The 25,259-nt window shown below is 38.4% G+C and overlaps 1 protein-coding gene across 4 annotated transcripts in view; it reads right to left on the bottom strand.

Moving 5' to 3' along the window:
* Positions 1-25,259, bottom strand: part of MFSD6 (major facilitator superfamily domain containing 6) — a 29,337-nt gene that overhangs the window by 2,381 nt on the left and 1,697 nt on the right. Inside the window, exons 3-8 of one of the 4 annotated variants that reach the window (XM_026852602.1) lie at positions 16,294-17,890; positions 10,950-11,047; positions 5,319-5,480; positions 4,645-4,743; positions 2,264-2,544; positions 84-135 (exon numbers count right to left, since the gene is read on the bottom strand). In XM_026852602.1, coding sequence (XP_026708403.1) covers positions 84-135; positions 2,264-2,544; positions 4,645-4,743; positions 5,319-5,480; positions 10,950-11,047; positions 16,294-17,837 — 2,236 coding nt within the window. In that variant the 5' untranslated portion in view covers positions 17,838-17,890. The remainder of the gene's footprint in view (positions 1-83; positions 136-2,263; positions 2,545-4,644; positions 4,744-5,318; positions 5,481-10,949; positions 11,048-16,293; positions 17,891-25,259) is intronic. The other 3 variants (XM_026852603.1, XM_026852604.1, XM_026852601.1) reach the window with 3 other exon arrangements.

The raw sequence follows: 25,259 nt of genomic DNA on the forward strand, positions 1-25,259 counted from the left end.
TAACAAATTAAACTTAAAGCAGCAAAGCAAAAGTAGTACATTTAAATCCAGATGACACTAATAGCAAGCAGACAGTAACTTACCTTCCATCTCTTTTCCTAACTGCACTTTCCCAAGAAGCATGCAAAAAACAAACTTGTTGTGTTTCAAGGGAAAAAAAACACAGTTAACTGGACTTCAAAGTGTTATTTTGACCAAACAATTCTGTAACATTTTTTCACGCTCCTTAAATATAGCTTTCCTCAGTAGTTCCCTCCCTCCCCAAAATATTTCTCAGACTTTTGAATGGCAGAACATCCTGATGTACGATTCCATCCAGTCTACTCAATCAGGTCTTACTAAGGAATGTTAAGGGCACGTTCCCCAGGGTGGAAACAGCAAGCCTTCACACCAGTACATTTCACATTAGAAGATGATAGACCATCTATGATTACTTGTTTTGCACTGAAGAACAGAGAATATGGCAAGCATGTCTCTTTGCTTGAAGGAGTATAAGCAAGCACTAGCAAAATCAAGCCAAAATCTTAATGAAATAAGAAGGAATAATTTTCGCCACTAAAACCATTTTCTGTGCACTGAGCCTCCTGCCAAATGATCTATTTTCATTTTAAAGAGGCTATTTAACAAATGTAAGAGAAGAGCCGGGTAGCCTTTTTCTCATTTCAGTATTTAATATCCCCAGCCTAAAGTAAATGACTGAGCATAAAACCTGTAATGTTTTGCAGAAGGTTTGTCTTTTTGGGGCACTGAAACAGGGAGAAGAGATTTTGGAGAACACAGATAATGAAAAATATAATGTAATGGGGTGCACTCAGCAAGAACTAGTTTTGTATCAGCACTGTACTTTTACGGGAAGGAAAGAATAATGAATAGATGATGTGCCACAGAGAAGCCAACAGGCACGAAAGCCTTTCTGGCCTCTTCACCATTCTCAGAGATGCAGCTGGGTGGTGTCCAGCAATGTTGGACAAGTCCCCCTCAGACACCACCCAAATGCGAAACATTCTCTTCTTGCCACGTTCACTGCGTAAGTTCTGTGTGACTGCTTTTCTCCAATTTCTCTTTTTAGAAGGGGGATAGCTTATACTAACCAAGACCCCGAGGGTGTTTACCAGTGGGAAACAGCACTTTCTCTGGACAAAAGTCTTTGATGTCAGAGACCCAATGATATCTTCAGTGTCACTATAAAAAGTATATTCTTTGACTCAGGGAAGTGTGAAAACAAACAAAAAGCCCAACCAGCCTAAAGGAGACATGCCTGTAAATATATTTTCAAGAATAAAGACAAGTAAGAAAGGCAGGAGATCGCTGACCAGGTGAAATTCCTACACACTCTGCTCTGCTGATTCACACTCATACCCCAAATTACCCATTTCTAAAGACAGCAGTCGTGGAAAAAGCATTTCTGTGTTTACGCCTACCGGGTGCATAAGAAGGAACCTCGCCCACTCCTTCCAGACAGGTAAACACAGTGGTTTTAACCTTAACCATGCTGTTCTAAAACTTGCATTGACAGCATTTCCCTACTTTGCTTAAGCAGTATGCTTCAGCTCCATTCTGAAAGGCATATCCAAAGCATTAGATGATAGTTCAAGATCCAAGTCCATCTAATCACTGATGAAACTAAAAGCATGAAAAGGTATTTTGGGGGGAGACTGGACAGAAGGGAAATGGTGTAAAGTAAGCATCAGCAATCAGATATTTTAAGTCATGGAACGCCTCTTATCTGGTTTAACTTTATATAGAAAAAAGATTAACTTTGAAGAGAAGGCTCTGTATCCCATCAGTAGTTGTCTGGAACACCTACTTCTGCAACAATGTAGACATTTAACAGCATCACCCAAGGAAGCAAAACTAAATAAAAATCATTCCACACTCTGTTAAACAGCTGTGCATCTTCACGTTCAATTACCACCTTGTAAATTTTGCAAAATGCATAACTCACAAATTCCAAATAATATGAAAACAGATGTAAACTTAAAGGGAATTCAAGTGTATCCAAGCCTGTACAACAGAGCCTTTCTACATCTCTCCCTCTCCTCCCATCTTCAGGAAGATAATACTTGAAAAAATAATTATTCCTGCTGTACTATATATAGAAAAAAACTCTATTTCATGCAGCATTTCAACTACTGTTTCACAACTCGGAATTTATTACAAGCTGACAGAGAATACCTGCCAGGTACTAACAGATTTACACAGCTATAAAGGTTTTCAAGCGTTCAACAAATATATAACAACTTCCTGTACATTAGAAGATTACCTGCAAAGGCTGATTCTCAGGAGTTGGACTGGTTTTGGATAGTTTAACCATCTCTTTTATCTGGTAGACAGCATAAGCTAAGGTAACCCAAGGAGAAGAGCTGATGCTCCAGGCAGGCTTGTTCACATCCTCTTGCTCTTCTTGGTGTTTAGTTTTCTTTAGAGGGAGCCTGGGCTCAGTCCGAGGCATGATATCTTCCGATTGCTGTTGTACAAGGTCAATAGTTGCTATGGGAACAGGACTGGAAGGCACTGGGATCCTTTCTGCCAGCATTGTCTTTTCTGAAGTTTAAAACAAAATAGTCACTGGCAACAGCCAACAAGTTTAAATGGGAAGCAGACAACAAATGTGAAGTGTTTCTCGCTTTCATAACACGGTTATCACTGTAACGAAAGCAGAAGACTGGCACAAACAGCCAGAAGTGAGACGCCACAATCTAGTTAAGGAAACACGGTGTGGATGTTGTCCTACAAGCAAGACTGTTCTGCAACTGCAGCGAGGTGTATTAAATGGCTGCATAAACAGGAGCAGCTAAAGGCTATGAGGGGTGGTCCACTTGTTCCCAGCTAGCTATTAGAAATATGTACTTTCATGTTACATGGAAATTTAAAAGAAGTCCTTTTCATGTTATGTGCAAATTTTAAGTCTTTTAGACCTGTAGCAAACTTGTTTCTCTGCATAAAGCCTGCATCTTACAACTCACTTGTACTCATAGCTGAACACTGTCTTCAAGTCCCATAGCTGACATCATCAGAACAGCTGTTTCTGATTTTAAAATTTCTAAACCTACTGATTTGACTTAAAGAAGTTGTTTTACATCTTCACCACTTTTTTTAAAGAAATAAACCACCTCTCCGTAGTTACCATGGTGTTATGCAGTTAGTGAGAAAATAACAAGGTTAGAGTGACACACTGGAGAAGACAAAATATCTGTCACAGAGTTTCAGGCAAAGGATGAAATCCTCCCGACAGACCTGTACCTCTAAGGTCTTCCAATAATCTGAAATAGTTTTCACAACTGTCTTGAAATGTCACCCATAAAATGACTTACATGACCCCACACAATGTGTCTTACAATCTTGAAGAGACAGGGTATTTATATATGAAAAGTAATTGAAAAGATTGTTAGAAACTGTTGGTTATTTTAAGTAATAGCTGTATGTTCTCTGCAAGTCTGTAAATAACACATTCTTTAAATTTTGAGAAAGTTTTTTTTTGAGTAGAAATATTTTACTGATTCAAAAGATCTTTTTTCAAAATTATAAAATCATATTTTGTTTACAGTCTCTTTAGATAGTACTGGATATTTTAAGCAATGGCTGGATGTTCTCTAGTACTGAAGAAATGAAGAGACTAATCCTGCATGCACTTGACCACATGCTTAGTTTTACTCATCCAACTGGTCTTGTTGAAAGCAACCTAATTACTGCCACCCAAAATTAAGATACACACTCTTAAGATGGGCAGTGTGTAATAAATGAAAACCAAAGACTGAAACAAACTAAATAGAATAAGGCAACTAAGAACAAACTATTCTTTTGTAGGTTCACATGTAATTAACTGAAAGTTGATGGGAAACTGCAGCAGCAAACAACCTTTTCACTTTTCCATTTTTTGCTATTATTATCTGAACAGAGGTGAAGAAAATTCTAGCAAAATAAATATTTGAACAGTTCAGTACATGCAACTTGATAACCAGTCAAGGACAATTCATTTGATATTCCAGGTAAAGAAAACTAACTTTGATTTCATACTCAAAGCTCATATTGGGAAGTAACATTTGGGTAAAAAGCAGCGCAAAAAATTCACATGACTTCTCAGAATTTGCCACATTTTTGTGTCTTGCAAGAATTGTATTGATGCCAAATCCTTAATTTTGCACTAAGTATTTAATGTCTGGTTAGCCTTTATATTAATAAAGGTGGAGATGAAGGGGAGACTTCTCAGGTGCCAGAACAGAACTGAGGCAGCTATAAGAGTTTGTGTCCTTTGAAGCCCTCTCTGCAATTTGTGGCAGAGGTGGCTTGGACTGGTAGAATATGAGAGCATGCAGTAGTCAAGGTGACCTTAAAGAACTGATGCAAGTGAAATGACTCACTACAGCTAAGACTAACCTAATAGATTCCCAGAACTGAGAGGACATACAGGTAGTAAAATATGTTATGCTTTCCTCCCATCAACATCCAAGAACTCATGCTGCCCTTCTTAGAACAGGAGCACATCACCTCAATTTCTATCGTTGCTCAGGAAAAAACTTCTTACTTGAAAACAGTTTTGTAAAGATACTAAACATACACAATTAAAGCTGCCGGGAGCAGTTTCAGAGATACATTACAGAATTAGAGCTAGTGAAAAAAGGTCTCAGTGACATGAATATTTACCTTCTTCTTCATCAGGAACCAAAAGCCACTGGATCAGTGCAAACAGAAGAAGAATCACTAAACAAGCCATCCCTATTCCTCTGAATGTGGCAGCAGGACCTGTAATGAGATGATTTTTTTTTTATAATCTACTTACTTAATAAAGTAATACAAGATGAGTCAGCATTATGTGCTCCTTGGGTATGTATTGTCCCATGTAGACTCTTATTAGCTTGTTTCATTACATTTTCCTCCCCCAACACTTCTTCAACAGGCTTTACAAAGGGTTTTTAACCAAGTAATTAGATTCTCATTTGTTCATTAAGAGGCTTCATAGCATCAACCTATTCTCTCACAAAGGATTCATTCATCTTACTTCAGGATCAGATTGGAGATTGGCTCACACAATACTAAAAATATCTAGGCATAACATATTTAATCAATCTGTAACACTGACAGGACAAAGTCATAAGCAGCCTCGTCTGAATTCAGGGCTGACCTTGCTTCGATCAGGGGCCTGGACATCTCCTGAGGTCCTCCCCCAGCCCAAGCAGTTCTATGATTCCATGATTTATACAAAGTGCATTACTCTATAAAACATAACAATACCTTAAGCACAAATAAGTTTCAAGCTGGTAGTTCTGTAAAAAACAGAACTTCAATAAATAAAATATTTTGATACAATTTTTGCTTACCGAAGTAATTGACCAAAACGCCTCCAACCATAGCCCCGCATCCTCTGCCCAGCCCCAAGTGGAGACCTTGCAGGATTCCCTGGGCTGACGTTCTCAGCTCTGGAGGCACTGCTGCGCTAAGGTACGAAATACAGGCTGCCCATATAGCCGCATGTGTGACACCTAGAGAGACGAAACATTGTGAAGGGTACCGGGTCCTGAGTCTACTACTGCAACATCAGAGCAACTGCACTTGTCAGTTTGAGCATGCATTAGGGAAAAACAACAAAATCCCCTCACTGACAAATGCCTGTGAAGTACAAATCAGCTTTTGGTAATGTGATACTGGCAACCAAGCCACAGGGAGACTCAACGACTCCTTCTTCTGCAGAGTCTGTCAATAGCTCTTTCTCCCTCTGAGATGACCTCACTTCTCTTCTTGAGACACAGTCCCCAGGAAGACTAAATACAGTCCCTTAAAAGTCTCTCTGCCAGATTCCTTGTCCCTTTGAGAGTGACCCGGGGCCTTTGAAATATATTCTCGGATTTCATAAGCTGCAGGCTATTAAAGTATTGATGCCTCTCAGCAGTTTCCTTACTGCCAAAATGTAGGCAGTGCAAAGGTCATAAAAGCCAAACAATATCAGAGATATCCACCTCATTTCAGAGGCAAGAGTTAACCCCCTCCTGCCCTTCTCACCGCCCCCCAAAACCAACCACCCCCACACAACCCCTCACTGAACCAACACACTTTGCACTTAGCACTGGATGGTCTGGAGGGGAAAAGCACACAAGCTCCTCGGGACAGGCCAAGGATGCCGATTTTCACGCCTGCTGTTCAGAGGCAGAGTCAGCATGCCCTTCCTCCCGCTATGACCGCATCCTGCGTAGGCGCTGCCGCCGCCTCGGATTTCACCCACTCCCGCTCTGGGGACCGAGTGCAGCAGAGGTCGGTCCTCACTGCTGTGAACAACGGCCACCTATCCAAGACAGCCCCAGCTCCCCAGCAGACATCTGGGAAGTCTCTTTCTGGCACGTGCCTTGTAGATTCAGGGTTATGAACATTTTTTCCTACCCCAGAAGAAGGACAGGTAAGGGGAAAGACAGTGAGTGACCATCAGCACGCAGAAACAGGCTGCAGGTGGAGCCCTCACCTCTGAGCACCCGCTTGGTGGGGTTTTGGTGAAGAAGAACAGGACAGAAAAAGGCAGGGTTGTGGAGAAGTTGGAAAAACAAAACAGTTTTGTAGCTTGTCACACATTAAATAAGCCTGAACTATTCTGCCACCCTCAGACTGAGTGGGAATAATTTTTTCTTATTTGAGTGGTATTAAAAATAGTCATCACAGTTTACCGATGCTCTAGTGACTCGTTTTAAAAAAAATGTTGGCACAATTGATGATTCAGTCAACATGTTTCTGTCCTCTATACTTGACTTATTAATGAACAGCTGGACACTCCATAATTACTTAGGCATTTAGGCTGAAAACTAACAAAAGAAAAAAACCCATGATTTTGTAATACAGAATAACTTGGACATTGCTTAGTCGTAAAATGATAAATAGCACTGTATGGAATTGAAAAGTTCAGGTACAGACATGTTAGATGTCCACAAGTCTGTTCAATTTCACTCCAAATCTAAATAAAAATTTCTCGAGCTTTGGGTTTGTAAAGACCACCTTTATACATTGCGGAGCTGGTTTTGGTAATACTACATTCACCTAGTTGAAAAATAAAAAGCTTAAATTAGGATGAGTGTATTTTACCATTCCATTTACAGTTTCAGGCCTGAAAACTCAGATTTTCCATACAAAAAAAGCCCAGAGTTTTAAAGCTCATGGAATATCTACTTTTTTCTAATGCAGACCCACGTATGCACTGAAAATATCAACCCAATAATAAAGCAAAGCTAATCTAATATACATAATATTGCTTTTGTTCCAGAAAAGTTATCAACTAATATAAAACATTCTGTTTTATCAGCTATTAAAGAATAAGTCAAGTTTTAAAGCCAGGCAAATCAAAAACACATCAGAAATTATTTGAACCGTGAAACACAATACTACTGTTATTTGTTTGAAAACAAAAGCCATAACTTAACCAACAGGTTCTTTGATGTTTTCACCTTTACTAAGCAATCCAGGTAGAACATAGTGTTCCCAGATCCTCTGAGAGCAAATCCATACCTATAAACCAGCTTACTTCACTTGCCTTTAAAGGTACAGAAAGTACAGGCTTTATTTTTTGTATGTGTACATTACTAACCTGATTTTTATTGTCATTATTTATACAACAGTGACTATTTGGAACAATTTTTACAACAACTTTAATAAGAACTCTGGTCTGGATTACTGCTAAATCACAATTCTTTTAAAAATAAGTTGTTCACAATATATATATTTGCTAAAATCACTAACCACCATTTCACCATCTGGACTATGGTTCCAACAGCTGTAAAAACCCTAGCATTATGCTTAGAATAATAATGTTTAGCAAACTTAAGATAAATTACATACAAACCAAGAGTTGAAGATTTGGGGAGCCAAATTTATTTTGAGAGGTATATACTAATTATTGCCAGTTAAAGACCCAAGCTTTTTGCTCTCTAGACATAACTGTGTTACTGGATCATCAGTAGGAGTCCCTTATAATACTGCTTGGAGTTTGTTGGATGTCAAGATAATTTTCAGGTTATCAGTACAGTTTTGTAATTTAGAAAATTATTGTTATCCAAATTGGTGAGCTAGCACAGCTGTTACCAGAGAATTTGGACCATTGCTCTGGAACAGTAAGTTGCAGCTAACTAGCATATCAGAATTTGATCTGTGCAAAATGAACAAGACTGCTTGTGTGTTCACAGGCTAATGACATATATATACACTATATGCATTTGCCCACAAGGATGTCTTGGAATTTTCAGTTATTAAAGGTTCAGCCAAAGCTATTTTCATACATTGCATGTGCAAGTCAATACAGCATACAGATTCAAAACTCTAAATTAAGAAGTGAGTTTAAATCTCCTCATTTACTCCTCTGAGAGTGCAATGCACTTAAAATCCTCCCCATCCCAGTTCCAGACAGCAACTGAGACACAGCATGGTTCTTATTACAATCAATAGATTCAATCTACAGAGTCATTTTCTAGAAATCTCTCCATGCCCTTCAGCACAACACATGGGGATAATCCTTCTATTGCAGAAACATATTCAAAAGAAAAATAAATTCTTTACAGAAGTCAGACGAAACTGTCGTTGACCTTAAAGCCCCTCCAGCTGATGGAACTGGAATTAACATAAAATTTGACAGCTTCCTGGAAAAAGACTTATGTACAATTACAACAAGGACTTCACCAAGGGATTTAAAAGACCCATCAACGATGCAGTCACATGGCTCACATGGTACCCACATGTTCTGCACAATCTACTCCTTTTTTGTTTTTAAATACTCCTAACCTTACATGTGCAAAGCAGCTACAAGTTTTACCTCCCTCTGTCAACAAACTCGCTTAACAAAAATAAGAGCTTCCACTTCAGCAAATTTCATTAAGGTGTCACCTCTTATCCCTACTGACAGATTCAGTGAGGAGTAGGAAAGAAAGCAGAGCCCAGAGAAACAGGATTTGGTAACTGCTGCAAAAGAAATAATGAATCGAGAAGAAATTAAAACCTGTGAGAACGAGGAGGGCAAATACAGGGGGACAAAAAGAAGTCGACAGTACTTCTGATAAACTTGGATCTACCATTCAGAAACACAGAGTAACATTACTGGAACGCAACAAATGTAGGAGCAGTGATAAGACACACACAGGGTACCTATGGACTTCACGGGCAGTAACAAACTGCGCTAGATGCAGGCTGAAAAGCACATGTAGAACACAAAGAAGTTTCCAGGGGAGGGTGTGTGGGGGTGTGTGTGTGTGTTTTAACTTTCTTTGATGGCTATAAATAACTGCAAATAGCAAGATTAACCCAAGCATACATGATTCAGCAGTGGCCACATATAGAGAAAGTCTGGCAGATAAATTTATGAAAAAATATTATTTTGAAGATTCTTATTTTTTTCTTTAAATCTCAATTACTCAAGACTACACCACACCAAAAAAAAAAAAAAAAGCTTCCTCACAGCCTTGCTGTGAAAGCAAACCTACATATTAAGCAATTCATATTGACACTTCAGCAGAATAAAACCAAGATTCAAAGTAAAAGAAACTTCTTTCTCAGCCTATAGGATGCTTCTGGACACAAACTTATGGCTGTATTGTTGAGACACAAGTTTTTTTCCTGTATTTTGAGCTGTGGTGTCTTTAAAACAGGATTACGTAGAAGGTAATATCCAAAGCTTTGTATTCATAAATTGTTCCCCCTAGATGTTTAAGCAGGCAAGAGTATAACACATCCACATTTTTTAGGTTCTTTGTAAAATTTTCATATTTTCACACGGTAGGAATGATCAAGTACCAAGTCAATAGTTGTGGTTCTGTGTTTTATTAATAACAAAATTCAGCAGGTTGCTGTTGTGACAATTTTAATACAATAAACTGTTTTTGTTAGGAAGAAGGTAAGGAGTCAGGACACAAACAGATCTCCTGTATATATGCAGAGGTCTACACAGGGCTCTCCAATGGCATTTTATAACTCAGGTTAAAATCTACCTTACAAAGACTTCTGCAAATAGAGCAGAAGTTAATACAAATTCAAATTATGCTGCACATAGAAAATTTCCACAGATTATACTTAGAAGTTTTATTCTTCTAGGTAGCAATGTATAAATCCAAAATACCAGCTTTAACCAAGATGGTACAATTATTTTTAAAGGCGGGGAAAACATTTTCTGCACTTAAATTAACTCTTCTCTTGCAAGCTTACAAACCCAAATACTTCAGTATTCTTCAAATACTGAAGAAACAGAAAGCAAAATAGTTTAGATTTTTCCTGCTTTTGAGAAATAGTATGAAGACACAAAGGTCATAAAATTAAGTTACAACAATTCATACTTTAACATGGCAATGAAGATCTTACAGACTACTTTGACAACAGGACTTGAAAACAAGGATCAAATTACTTTTCATAGACCACACCTCTGTCCTTCTAATTAAACTGGTTAAAGGTCAAGTATCTAAAGAAGCTCTATTAGCATAAAGCTATTGAAAGAAACTCCCCTCTAGTTATTAAAAAAATTAATTCTACAGTCTAAAGGCATCGATTGAACAATACCACTAAAAAGCTGCAGTTTAACAGATACAGAATGACCCAGGAAATGTGGGGTTTTTGTTTTGGTTTTTTTTTTTTTTTTACAGCATCCTTTCATGAACCACAACTTTTTGCATTTAATGAATTTCACATTTATCACCAAACAGGATTTGCAGTAGGAGTGTACCCAGCTTGTGCTTCTCTTTGTTTAGTTAAAGGGTGTGTTGGCCTTGCACAGTTCTGTTTGAATAAACTGTGCACAATCAAATGCAAAACCACCCTTTTGACGTCAACTATTTCCCTAGATAAACAGTAATGATTTATGAACCTGGGTCTTCTGGGATATTTGTGGTCAAAAAAAATAGAGAAATGCCAGATTTTTACTTAAATCATAGCTCATTTGAAAACAAGATAAATGAAAGCACCTGATCTTTTACTGAAAGGGGATTACTGCACTGTCTTACCTTGAAGTACCTCCATTGGAAGAACTGTCCAAGCATTTTCCAGATAGGAGATGTAGATGTATCGAGCCGTATTACAGGCAAGACCAATATAAAGCACTCTAAAGGAAGTAAGGAAAAGAGAAGTCAGGATAGTTTGCACTTTCCTTTTTTGGTATAATACAGCTTACTGCTTCAGAAATCATTTGCATGTGTACAAACAGTTTGCCAGTCTAAAGCATTTGCTCAACATAAAATACACTCTTTAAGTCCTACACCCAAACATAAACTCTCCTCTTGCCCACTCTAAATACATATTCAAACTGAGGCTAAAATTAACACTCTCTTCAAAATCCTAATGGAAAAAAAAAAAATTTCAAAGGGCCAGCGCATCCACTGAGCTTTTAACTAAGCTCTGTAGTTCCACAGCACGCTCTACACAGGATTGTATTTCAGAGAGACCATTTCTAAGTACATTCAACATTCCTTCAAACAATCTTATTTTCTAATCATTCAGAGATTCATTCTGCCATTTTAATATAAGCCTGGTGCAGGTTTCTATTAGATGAATTAATTTTACCCCAATTAATATAAGTTTATAGTTCTAGTATCTGCAAACTGCTCAGAACTACTCTAAAAACACATCCCACAGAAGCAATATGGTTTATAACAACATGCCTCAGGATAAAACTTAACTATCCTGTTGAAAAGCAGCAGATGCTGCATCTCAGAAGGAAAAGAAAAAAAGCTCTTGTAACATTTTTTAAACAATGAAGCACAAAGACTATTTGTGCAGTGCATTTCCCATTGCATGTTTAACCTGATGACGTTTCCCTTCCAGTTTTCAGATTTAACTTAGCTTATCTCTGGGGTACGTACTCAACCAGCTATCTTTCTCTTATTTTTAGAGGAATCTTTGAAACAAAGAATTCAAAACATGTTTTTTAGCTTGAGAAAAGATGCTATTGCAGCCTTTAAAGTTGTTGGGTTTTTTTTTTTCCCAAGGACAAGGATGATTTATTGTCCAAACCTGGCTTTATGGTTGACCCCTGGGTTTTGCACAAGAAAAATAAATGCAATTGATAATGAAGGCACTGTGAAATGGCTCATTATTCTTTGTGATGTTTTTTTAGTTATTCTACAAAAGCAGACCTAGATTTAATTAAATGGTACAGCCACTGAAAAATCTAGAGTAAGATGTAATCATAAAAACGCAGCATCTTGTTAACATTTGCGGTCTCCAAATATACATATTGACAGATAAAAAAACAGTCCCACAGTTTTCATCATGTCACTGATAACACAAAACATTCAAAATTATAAAGACAGGTCTATGCATTTCAGAACATGGATTTACAGGAGACAATATATTTCACCCTCAACAAGTTGGGTAAGCTTGCAGGAAGGCTGCCCCACTCCCCAATTCACACATCAGACCAAGCTGTCTTGCTTCCAGCTACATGTGAGGTCCACAAATAGCTGGTTCAAGCTGCCTTTAGGCAACACAAGCCCAAGCTTTCATTGAAGAAAATATGGGAAGACATGAAAAAATTCATTATTATACAATAAAGAGAACAAAATTGTTCTTTGTGTCATGCATCATAAATTTCATCTCACCCTTTAATTAATGCCTTCTGTTCTAAACAAATAACTTTATTCCTTTCATAGCCACAACTTAATGTAATTCTTATGTACATTTCTGTCACATTTCTGGTGTGTTACAAATTTGCCACAAAAGGTAAGCAAACATACAAGGTCTGCAGGCTCCTTTCTTCATTCCCCTACTAGTAAGGCCCAGAGTGATGCACACTCTTGGGGATACAAAGGAATCACCTCCCCATATACTTGTTTTTCCTCATCAGTTAGTACAAGGAGCCCAGCTCCCTGTTTAGGATCGGTTCTTGGCAGCTTAATTTCACTTTTGTCTAGCAAAAACCTTGCCTGTACACCAAGAACTTTCTTCCCATCTCAGCTATTCCTTATCACAGCCAGACCAGAGCTGTGAAGAAGTCTCCTCCTGCTTCATAGTTTTTCCATCACCACTAATACACTCGGCTACCTGTGCTTTTCCACCATGTTGCACTTGCAGAAAGATTTAGATTCAGAGTTTAAGAGCAGCAATTTAGCCAGGTTCTACCTTCTAATTTGTTAGTGTGTACAGAGTTTTAGGCAAATTACAGTTTATGAAGATCTCTATAATTATGCTTTTGGAGGGGTACGTCACACAAGAACTTTTGTGTATTTAGTCTTTTCAAAAATGTATTTATGATAATCACTTAGGCTCTTTGCTGGACCTAAATAGAAAATGTAAGCAGACGTTCCTTATGAACCCTATATGCAATATCCACAGAGACAAGAGAAAATACTCAATTTATAGGTTAAACATTTAAGGTCCTGAATCTATATTTATGTTAAGGAAACCAAGCTGTTTACAGCCATGACTACCAGTCTTCACTTCCTATAAAAACTCACATGCTGGAATTGTGGTCAGACAAACACATTCAAGCTTAACCTCAAGTAGGAGGTTATTTTCAGAGATTAACATCATCTTCCTAAACTCAATGGCAGTTATGAGTGCTTCAACACAGGATACCATTCAACAATGGTGTCTAAATATTTGATAGGCAGTTTTGTACTCCTTTCTATTGCAATATCCTCTCAAAGAGCTTGTGGCCTTCACCACACTGTCTCATGACTTCTTTCTTTTTTAACACTTTAGTTTACTTTTATATGAGAATCTACCCTTTCATCTCTCAGAAGGTGCCTGGTGGAGGCAAGGCAAAAAATACCCTAACATCTAACAATAAAAAATACCCTAACATCTGCAATATTTTAACATCTCCCCTTGTAAATCTGTACAATCCCAGAACAGCTTTCTAGCTGAACCAATCACTGCCATTACTCCAGATTCATCTAGTGAGCTGCTAATATACAATGTTAGAAATACCAGCAGCATGTATAACATATGCGCACTTGCAGTGCACATGTGTATGAACAGTAAAGCTAATGAAGTCAGAAACCAGGCATTTTAATAAGCACATGGTTAGTATGCTCATGCTTAAAATGCTTGGACAATAATTTGAGTATTAGTTAAAAAAACAGCTGTGAAAACAGAATAGGTTTCTGTTTGTAAGGGTCTATTGTAAGGGTCCTGTATTCCAACACATACAATGGCACAAATAGAAAGTTTTATGAGGACAGAAAAGGAAAACTGAGCTTCTATCTAACAAGGGTGTAAACCCTGTTTTCTTGTAGTTCCACAAAGGACAGTCAGTAGGATTTTTTTTCTGCTACTGTGACAGTGCATTCAATTCTGGTACTCATGACTGTCTTCAAAGAATTGGGACAGGAAGAAAAGATTCAATGATAACGTTCAAATAAAGACCGATGAAATACTGTCTACATCTAGGAGTCTAGCAACACAGACGAAAGGACTTTGAGCTATTAAAATTTTAAGAAATACCCATCCCGAATGCTTCTGGCTAAGACGGTTCCAAGAAGGATACATAGTTGGAGGCTACTGGTTCTCATTAATGGGAGAATGACTATCTGTACTCTAAGGCAGCAGACATAAAGAACTATGAAAGAATACGAGCTATGAACTCCTACACATTCCACTTTTTAAAAAAACGTTTGCCTCCTCTTGAACAAACCATGCATTATACAAAGTTCAAAAAGTACGAGAAGAAAGGCAACCAGGAGACATCTCATAAACTTGGATGACTAAATACAAGTAAGCACTAGAGAACATTAAAATATGACTAATGTGCATTTCCCAGGTGTAGGTATAAATGATGTTTCATTGCAAATAGGAGCTAGCATTTAAACAACTCAATCTTGATCCAATCTTGGCTTCATAAACTTAACAGTGCAAGGAAAAAAAATAAAAAAAGGAAAAAGAGTTAATCCTGTACATCATCCTTCATTTTACTGGCCAATGCTCCTATACCCTTCTATTTGTTTTTCATTCTTTCTCTAGTTGAAGTCTAAGCCTGGATTTTGTGCACTGAAAGAGCACACCCAAGCTATCTTTAGCTATCAAGATTATGATCTGTTCTCACCACTCCTCCATCATCATATCCTTCCTCCAGTCTCTGCATGCAAGGTGTCATATTTTCTCATACTAATTATTGTCAAATTCAGAGACTAAAAGACTGGCTCAAAGTAAAGGGATCCTCCTTTGTTTAAAGGATGAAAAAGCCCCCGTCTTTTAAGTAATCTCAAATTACTGTGCTAAATATCTCAAACATTTTTAGTAGAGGTCAAATGAATCAAAAATTTCTTCTCAATAAAAGTAAAACAAAAAACCCAAAGAACAAAACCACAGAACAGAATGCACAAAAGAGTGCAGACAGCTTAAAAATACTTACATCTCAATGACTGTATGATTATAAACAGGGCATTTGGAAAGGACATGATGCTAACAGCACACAGAGCTCTGTGCTCAGTTGCACAGAGTACCTGAGTAAATATAAAAAAAAAACCTTTACGACTTCATTAACTCAGAATCCCCCTATCTTTCCTCCTCTGAACTTTTTTTATATCAAAAAACCCCCACATTTATGACTTCATTAACTCAGAATCCCCCCGTATCTTTCCTCTCCTGAACTTTTTAAAGTAAATTGTGAATTTAGTGGAAAACAATGTTCACTAAAATGCTGGAAGCAGTTAAGTTTCCTTTACACAAGGCAAGACCTGTGGGAGAAATCCTGCACAGCCATCACTCCTCAGTAGCTAACACTCAGTTACAACTAAAGGAAGAGAGTAAGGAACTGAACTGGTAAGCGACACTACCAGGCTGCAACCTCATTCTGCCAACACCCCGAGTCTGATTACAAGGGCATGTGCACAGGAGGTGCTCACCTCGCTTCTTCATCTCATCCTCCTCCCCTCTCAGCGTGCAAGCAACACCTCTCCAGGCTACTGTGGGGGCAAAGAACTGCCCCGCAAGCAGAAGCAGGCTAAAGCAGGAGGTTTTCAGAACACTGCTACTCACAGGAAAAAAAACTGTAACATTAATGGTATTTATGTGTCAAAACAGATAATTCTTGAGTGGGTGGCAATTTGTAAAGATCTCTAAGAGAGCTCTGCATCAGTGAACGAGGATGTCTTCTAGAACCATCTGCAAAAGGTTACGGTGCCAGGCATAATGCATGTACTAACATGCAACCCAAATGCAAAGGAAGTATTTCAGAGCATTTTAAATTCCTAAAATAGTAATACAAAACTCCATCAGGCAAGCTATGTAACTAAGCAGGACTTGGAATTTAAAAGAAAAGGATTTTCTTGAATTTCGCTTTGTAACAAAAGGCTAAGCCTGGAATTTCACATTTTTTGTATAGCTCTTTAATGACTGCTAACATCTTACCTGATATGACCAACCAGTTCAATCAATTTGTGGCTGAAGAAGTAGGCAGTCAGCTCAGACACGTGACTGAGCACAGAACAAACTCCAAAGAGGGTGGTGGTGCCATTCAGGTCTTCCAAGTGCCAGTAAAGAAAGGTGAACACAAAGCCATATCCAAACCCCATGAACCATGCCACAAAGAGCACTGAGCCATATTGGATACTACACAGCAGTTTTATGAGGTCCCAGAAACTGAATGACTGCGACTGGCTCATACTGGTAGGAGTGTTATCGGAGGATTCGTTGGAGGCACTTCTGTCCACCTGTGAGATTTCTACCTCTTTTCGCTTATTTTCATCTTGCTTGAAGTGCGCATAATGAAATCGAAACTGGGTGGCCACAATTAATGCCATTGTCATCAGAACACCAAAAACGATGAAAACTATCCTGTAGTTCTTGTACTCAGGAGCTTTACATCCTTGACCTTCAATGCCAACTTCTGTATGGGTATAGTCAATGCCAATTCCCACGGAAAGCATGGCCAGCCCCCAGCCCAGAGACCCCCACATACGCTGCAATCCATACCGGTCCCTGTGTTTGCCGAGGTACTGCAGAGTTATGGTGTCCACAATAGTAACAGAGGAAGCACTGAAAAATTCTCCTATTATGACAACCAGCAGAATGAGTAGAAAGATGGCTTCTACTTCTTGTTGATCATAAATGAGCACTGCTTGGTCAGAAGGTGTCAGCTTTGTGGTGATGGTAGCTGGGGTGGTACTCAGGGTCGTGTTCCCTGGCGAGGCTGGGCTAGCGGTGGTGTTTTTCAAAATCAAATGGGTGCTGTTCTCCAAGACAAACTCCACATCACTGCTCTGTGTAGGTAACAGGAATGTTATTTCAGGATTAGCTGTCCCTGTTGTTTCCAAAGTGACCGGACTGGAAGTGAGCAAGTCTCTCTTCCCCCGAACTTTCAGGGATGCAGCACTCACTGTGCTGAGAGGAGAAGACATCGAGGCATTTTGCAAAACTGTTGTTAAAAGGCTGCTTGCATTGGTGGGGTGTGCTGGGGGAAGGCCCTTTGGAACACATCTTAAGGTGGCTGGTCTAACAAATCCAATCCCCAGGTTAAATAAAACCCAGCATAAAAGTGAAAACAGAAGGACGATCTTCCCTTTCTTGAAGCGATCTGCCACCACTCCCCAGAAGGGAGCACTGCAAAACTCAATAAAGTACCTGATGCCCACCAGAAGTCCGCTCTGACTGGGTGACATACCCAGCTGCTTGTAATACACAGGCAGCAAGGGGTACAGAGAGCCATATGCAGAATAGAAGAAAAAATAAAAGACCTTTGAGATCAGAAGATCGTTGTTTATTTTGACGCAGTGCTTTTCTAACCAATCTAGCTCTTCATCTGTGACAGTGGTTGTCTCTGTCGAAGGGGATTCGTTATGTGGTGGCAAATCTTGATCCTTGGAAATGCCATTGAAAGGATCAGCAAGCACATACTTTCTCTTCTGTTCTTCTTCATCATCAGTTAAAATGGCAACTTTATCATCAGCTGCCATGGTTTACCACAAGGATCCAGTACCTGGTGCACTCTCAAGGAACTAGGGCTAGCCTGCGAACAAATAAAACATAACATGGTTAAGGTACCACATGGGAACAGATCTGCAATGCTAGTTATCAAGGACAAAGACAGCTTATAATTTTTGTAAGTGACATTGCTGAGCAACAAATGCAGTATCAGGGTGGGGAAGGCCATTTGTCTAGACTTGAGGTACATAGTAGTATCAATAAAAATGTGTTTTATGACCAATTCTGTGAAGTTCTCCTAACAGCAGCTTTATTAAATGTGCAATAAAACATCTTTCATGTTTAGGACAGAGAATAATTTATATACTCAAAGCTACTGTAGCAATTAAGTGCTAGCATTTGCAAGTCTTCTTTCAAGTTGTCTTTTCTTCCCCAAGGCTAACAGCTTTATTTCCAGTATTCCCTACTATACCAAAGGATAGCCATGATTTTGTAATTAAATAATGTAGCTACACATATATCCCAGGTTTTTTAATTATCAAAACAAATTATTATCTGAAGCTTCATGATGGACTTCAAAAGCTTCATCAATCTCCTCTTAAAACATCATTTTCTAAGCACTCCAAAACCACAGCGGAAATTGGTGGGAGGCTTGAGCTTCTCGGCTGAATGGGAAGAGAGGTGGGAGTTAGTATGGAGATTTAAGATTAAAACAAGGGATCCTCAAAATTAGGATAACAACCGCAAAGACATCAAAGACCTGAGAGCAAAGAAACACAGAAAAAAAAAAATAAGTGTAGACCCTACAATGATCTCTTCATGTCAAATTCTGAAACTGAAGACAGGTAGACTGGGAGATAAGCATACTGCAGCTGCACACACTTAGGCTTTGCAGAAGTGGAAGACTGCAAAACTGACAAGCAACACTTAAAAATAAATTCACCACTACCTAGACTTTGATTTGACCAACCAGCTTTCACATTTAAAAACAACAAAACATTCTATGAAGCTCAGCTAGATAACAAAAGCTTTCCTTTCAAGGAATTAAAAAGCTCTGCCAGCAGGCAACTGGCTCAAAATCACTGTATTAGGCAACTATTTTTGTTACACTAATATCCGTAAATTTAACCTAGGAAGATTAGCTCATGTTCACTATGAGAAAGTTGAACATTTAATTTTCGCTTTGTCATCCCTTTGCTGTTTGGATGAGTGTTACTATCACACAGAAACCTTTTCAAAGACCAATATGTGAAAAGAGCATTTTATTCCAGAAGAACCTGAACTTTCTGTAAGAGCACTCAATTTATGATCAGGAATAATCTCTAGGAATCTGAAGTATTTTGTTGTAGGACTGCACTTTATTCCCACTAAAAGAGCTCCAGTGAAATCGCAGTCTTACAAAACTTCCCTTAAAACTAGTCATGCACTGAAACATTCAGTGCCTTTAAATTATTTAATTATAATTCAGAATTTATTTAAATACTGACAACAATTTGCAAACTGATGCAAGGCTAATAACAGGAAAGAGACTCTTAAGATTCACAAGTACATTAAATTGTTTCTTACTGATCCAAAACAAACATAACAGCTGACATAACAAGCCACGGATACTTCTAAAAACAACAGTCCATTAAACTAATTTAAACCTTACATAGTTCAGTGATAGTCACTCTAAAAGTACCATCATTAAAATACCAAATAGGAGGTTTGTGTGTGTTTTTTACTTTTAAATGTCATTTCAATGGGATACTATCTACAGAGATACCTGGTTTCACTTAGGCTGCATAAAAATCTTGGAGCCTTAAATATTCATTTATTCAAGGACAGAAGTTAATCAAAACAATGCCAGCACATACACACAGGCTGCTTTTTCTCCTGTTTCTTCAGAGACAATTGATTAAAAAAAAAAAAAGTATTTCAAGTGTCAAAAGATTAGAAAAAGTTTTAATTAAGTCATTAGAACAGTCAAATGTGAAAATACATCTTCTGGCTCTTACCTGGTACCACCAAAAGCCACATGAACCAAAACCCAGCAGCTGTCTAGTTAACTCCTGAAATTTTTGGCTCAGTCAGCCACATCCACCTGATTTCCTCATTTACGGCTTCTATATTCATAAAACAAGTCCTTCTGATGAGTAGATTAGATCGGTCATCACCCCTGCTTTTATTTTCTTTATGCCTCGCCCTGATTTGACAACAAAGGCTCCAGATCTTGTGCAGGGCCCCACTTATGTCAAGGGGATGTAACTGAGGTTTCAGTGTTGTTCCCATGTCTTGCCAAAACCAGTGTATGCTCATCTATTTACAGCAACTTGCTTAGTCACTATATGAGAGCTTTACAGCATTTAATTTTGAAGAATGAATTTCCCCCCCAGCCCCATGACAAGACAGAACTCCCATTTTAACCATTTGGATATCAGGACAACTTCCTTGCAAGTATGAATTTAAATTACCCTGATTTAAACAACATAGACATATTCCTTCTCTCTCTCTCTCTCTCTCTCTCTCCATATATATATATATATATATATATATATATATATATAAAAGCTCTGAACCATCTGATTTCATAAAAAATATACCAAAGGGTTTTAGAGCAATTAGAATTTGATCTTTTAAAATTCAGTTTCCCTTTTTCTATTGGAATAGGACTTCTGTTTTGTATGCTGTATGAATAGTGCATATATCAAAAATTGTTATACTGCTAATCTTTAAACACTTCAGTTCCTGCATCTTCTTTCCACCTCCATAATTTATATCTGCCTCAGTATTCATCATCTTCTAGCCTGTTGTGTGCAAGGATTAATCCAAAAGATCCACTCCTAGTATTTTGACTAGAACATCTTGGGTTAGAACGCTATGAAAAGTATATTTCATAATAATTTCAGTAAATATTCTCCCACCCTGAGAGTGTTTCATTGAATATTATTAATAACACAGAATATACTCTTCAGAAATATAACAGCATCAAGACTGGTAGGAGCCATATGGCACTCTTTAATGTTTTGATCACTAGTTTGTTTAGGAGGCAGGTTTTTGAAAGTGATTTTATTTAGCAATTTTTTAAATTCTAAAAATAAATGACTGAAAATGAGAAAAGCAACAAAGTGGTATTGTTACTGAAAAATCTACAAAAAAACCTTAGTATCTATGGGGCTTTCCTTCTACTGACGAGAAACCCCATGCCAGTCAGGCATTGAATGTGCAGCAAATCAAACAAATTGAAAGGGTACTTTGTGAGACGAAACTAGTTATCCACTGATTATTTTAACCATAGCCTTCAAATACCGTATCTTCACTTTGCAAAAACTTTTTCTGGTCCACAAGACAGTAGGAGGATAGAAAACACAACCATCAGCAAGTTTAAAATGAACAACTGATAAGAGGAGTGAGGAAGAAAGGTTCAGAAAGTAAACAGGATGGATTTCTGAGCGAATATAGATTTTAACTCGTTTGAAGCAGAAAAGAGCATAAAGTTTTGATAGAGGCCTGTTGAATGTCATCAGTTGAGCCAGGACGAGCAAAACCAGAAAGGTTGCGGAGTGGTAACATCACTCTGAAAAGCAGCAGTAACAGTTTTGAAGCCATCTTCCCTAAACTTAGGTAAGTGCACAAACATACAACAAAGCCTTAATGTGCAAATTGAAAGGAACTTCTGCAAAGATCCCAAGGAAGCCCTGCAAATGAAAAGGGAAGAGGTGTAGCAAGTGGACAGCACCTCAGATGTATATCACAAGAAAGCACCTTAGTCCTCCAGCAGATAAACAAGCTTTTGTCTTGCCACAGGTTTATGTTTCCAAACCCCTACAGAACTCAGAACAGGGAACTGAGTCTTTGTTCCCTCATCATCCCACCACCCCCGACATGCCTACAGTGGGGAAAGATTTCATTAAAATCTGAGCTGACCACCTCCCCCTCAACCCATGGTCCTATCGCACCAACCCAGGAGCATAAGTCCCTTGCTCACAGCTGCACAGGAAGCTTGTGGCCAACCTGGTTTTCTCAGACTGGGGATTGCTCTGCAAGATTACTCGTGCTCTGAGCCTCATGATGCGCAAGTGCATGCGCTTCTTTTCACATAGGAAGCATAGACTCGTTAACCACAAGACTATTCTTCCTTCAAGCTTTGCACAGACAGGATTTTTTTTTTTTTTTAAGTACTAGCGCATATTATTTTTCCTAAGTTTCCTGATACAGATTGCTGCTGCCTGGTTTATATCCATTACTCCAGCAAGTCAAAATCCACTTCCAAACCCTTTCACCTACGACACATCTTTCATCCAGCCATCTTCTGCAAACAGCAACGGCAAATTTCCTGCAGACCTATACCTTGAGCAGCTATCTGAGGAGAACCAATTGTTTGAAGGAATTCAGCAATGACAATGCAATGGTCATTTTAATGACTCTAATGAGGCTCCTTGGCAGGTAGGGGGAAAGAGGCAAATACGGATATTCTACATTTAGTTAAGTACCTTCTTGGCATTCTTGCCTTTGATATTTCTTAAATCGATCCTCATTTATCTGGCTGTCCTAGTAATTAAGAGGATTTCAAGATCAGAAAGGATAAAAAGCTAATCTACTCAAGACAACCTACAAGAAGTTCCCTATAAAACAAAGGAAAATAAGTAAAATAATAAGTATACTACACTAAAAACAGCTCCCCTCTCGGAGTCACTCTTACGAAAACCTTGGAAAACAACAAAACACCTCAAAACATTTGCTTTGCACTGCATCTCAAGGCAGGGAAAAAAAAAAATGGACTGGGGTAGCAAATCCCTAAACTTCTCAGGGAAAATATAATGTCACTTAGAGCACAAGACATTTAAACTTCACTTGTAGACCAACAGAAAGTTAGATATGAGGTGAAGAAGTACTGCTGTTCTTAAATTTTAATTCCGCGTAAATATTCCATTCATTAGGCTTTTGAGAATTAAAACTATAATTAAGATTCACAAAGCAGAGCCTCAAAAATCAGGGTTTGGATGTATACTGAATGTAAAAAAATGAAACAAAAAACCCCAGGACAGTTCATCAAAAGAGTGCAAATGATCAAGAGTAGCTTAACCCATTAAATACCTAGCAAAATCACTGTAGAAGATTTATATTTATACAGTCTCAGAAAACATACTCTAAGAATAGAATTTCACACCAGGAATCATTAATTAATCTCTCAAGCAATATGTTGCTGTAAGAACGGAGCAGACTAGCTCACTGCTTGCATTGTGTGGGTAAATCAACACCAGCCAACACTGCATCATAATTTTACCCCTTTCAGACTTTCACTGACTAGCAAACTGACTCTGTAGCAAACACATGCAATTCCACATGAAGTTTTCATATGAACTTTTAAAAATCTGCTAATAGAAAACAGGCCTCTTGAATAAACCCTTTTTTAAAATCACTAATTATTGCTTGATTCAGAACAGGTCTGTGCTAGAGAAGTACACTGAAAAACTATCCATCTTCCAAAGAAGGCTCACCTCACTCATGCCTCGGCTGGTAAAATTGCCTCAAGTGCATCCATTATATCGCTCACACAGTGTATTATCTCATCCTTAGCCCCCCTTGTCTCACTGATCTGAACTACAAAACCTTTGCATCAAAGACTTTCTGCTACAGTATCTGTGCAGAGTCTCTCAGAATTAAGCCCTACATCCATTCAGGCCTACAAGGCATTGCTGTAATAAACATGAATAATAGACCATGTTTTCCATTTCCAAGCAAGTTTCACCCCTAAGGAACAGCCTGGTGCTGTCACTTGCATCCATGCCAAAAAGAAGGAGAATGTTATGCAAACAACTTCCACCATGACAGAGGAACGCACGGACTTCTGTTACTCTTGCATCATGTTTCCAAACCTCTCCCAGGTAGGCCAACCTCCAGGCAGAGCCCCTGGAGGGGCTGTCCCCTGCCAAGCCATACAGACCAACTGAGTGCAGGCTGACCCACCTGCTCTCTAAAGGTAAGCTGTCCTGGGAGGCCCCAGCACGGACACCTTACTCAGAATTTATAAAACCAGGAATACATCCCATTTAGTGAATTAACTCAGTGCTGGGAAATCTATTTGTTTCAAGTCTGAAGTGAGACATTACTGTTATACCATTAGCCACCACAATCAGGGTTTCCATGAAGCGAAACCACCTTGTTCTAAAACACTTAACTCTTAAAATTGCTTTATTTGGTGTTGCTTGGCATGCACTTACTTAATGTGTTGGTCTATATATTTTTCTACTTCATTCAATATGCACATAAAACCCCACACACTTTGACACATTAAGTCAATTAGACTGAGAGACTACAGTATGTCTGAAGTATGTCAAGATCAGGTTTATAATAGGTTTAATGCACTTTATAATAGGTCTGAAGTTGCTAAGTTGATACAACAGTGCTAGTATTAACATTAAAGACAAGAACACTATCAGATCCTCATTTGTTGAAGAAAACCTCATTAAACTCACATCTTAGGACTCCTGCTTTCCACTCATGTTTTCTGTTTAATACGTGCAAATTAAGAAGCCCTAGTAGACTCTATTTTTTCATCAGTTTATTTTTAGTCAGTATTAGACTCCAATTTTTTAACCAGTTTTGAATTTACCAACTACATGTCTACACTGCCAAGGTTTACACTTCATTAATGATGGTAAATAACAAGCATGCCTTCAACGACAGACCAGGCGAGTGCCCTACATCAGAGCCGTGGTACAGAGCCACCAGCGCAGCCTCTTCCAGCGCTGGGGAGGGACCCAGCAGGCACCCAGCTGCACCACCAAGCCTGGCAGTGGTCTATTTCAAAACAGAGAGCAATACCCGGCCCTGGGGACCATGCGTCTGGATCACATCACCAGTTCACACTCTCCTGTACTGCTACATAATCTCGGGCCCATTGTGCTGTAGCTGAAGATGAATTTTAGGTTGCGTTTAATTTGTGCCCTAGCACCAGCTATACTAGTGATCGAGCACAGGTTCTTCACATTAGCTTGTCACATCATCAGATTTTTGCTCATGTTCTCACTCCACCTGTTTGAATTTTTTTCTTTTAAAACTGTATAGGATTTTTATTGGGTTTATGACTGCCATCACATACACCATCCTTAAGAGGAAGATTGTTTGCTTTTCCCCTATTCCCCAGTGAGTCTTTGGAGAATACAAACAATAAAATAAATGTAACCTTTGTCTGCTATTTATATCCAGGGAAACAAATTAAAAAAAAATAACCAAGCTATAAAGCTAGCATTTTACATTTTTTTTCCTTGGACATTACTAACTACAGTGGACAACTAGACTCTATCTTAGTAATGTAATGTTTTGGGCAAGTTTTTACTGAAATACTGCAGTGTTCTGTTCATACAGCTCCCTCTCCTCTCCCCTAAACTCCCAAGTTTATCACTCTTCAACACTACATTTTTCATTAACACAGCATTTATTAAAAAAAAAAAAAAAAAAAAAAAAAAAAA

Source organism: Athene cunicularia (assembly GCF_003259725.1).
Source record: "Athene cunicularia isolate RWA chromosome 7 unlocalized genomic scaffold, athCun1 chr7_part1, whole genome shotgun sequence".
Taxonomy (NCBI): domain Eukaryota; kingdom Metazoa; phylum Chordata; class Aves; order Strigiformes; family Strigidae; genus Athene; species Athene cunicularia.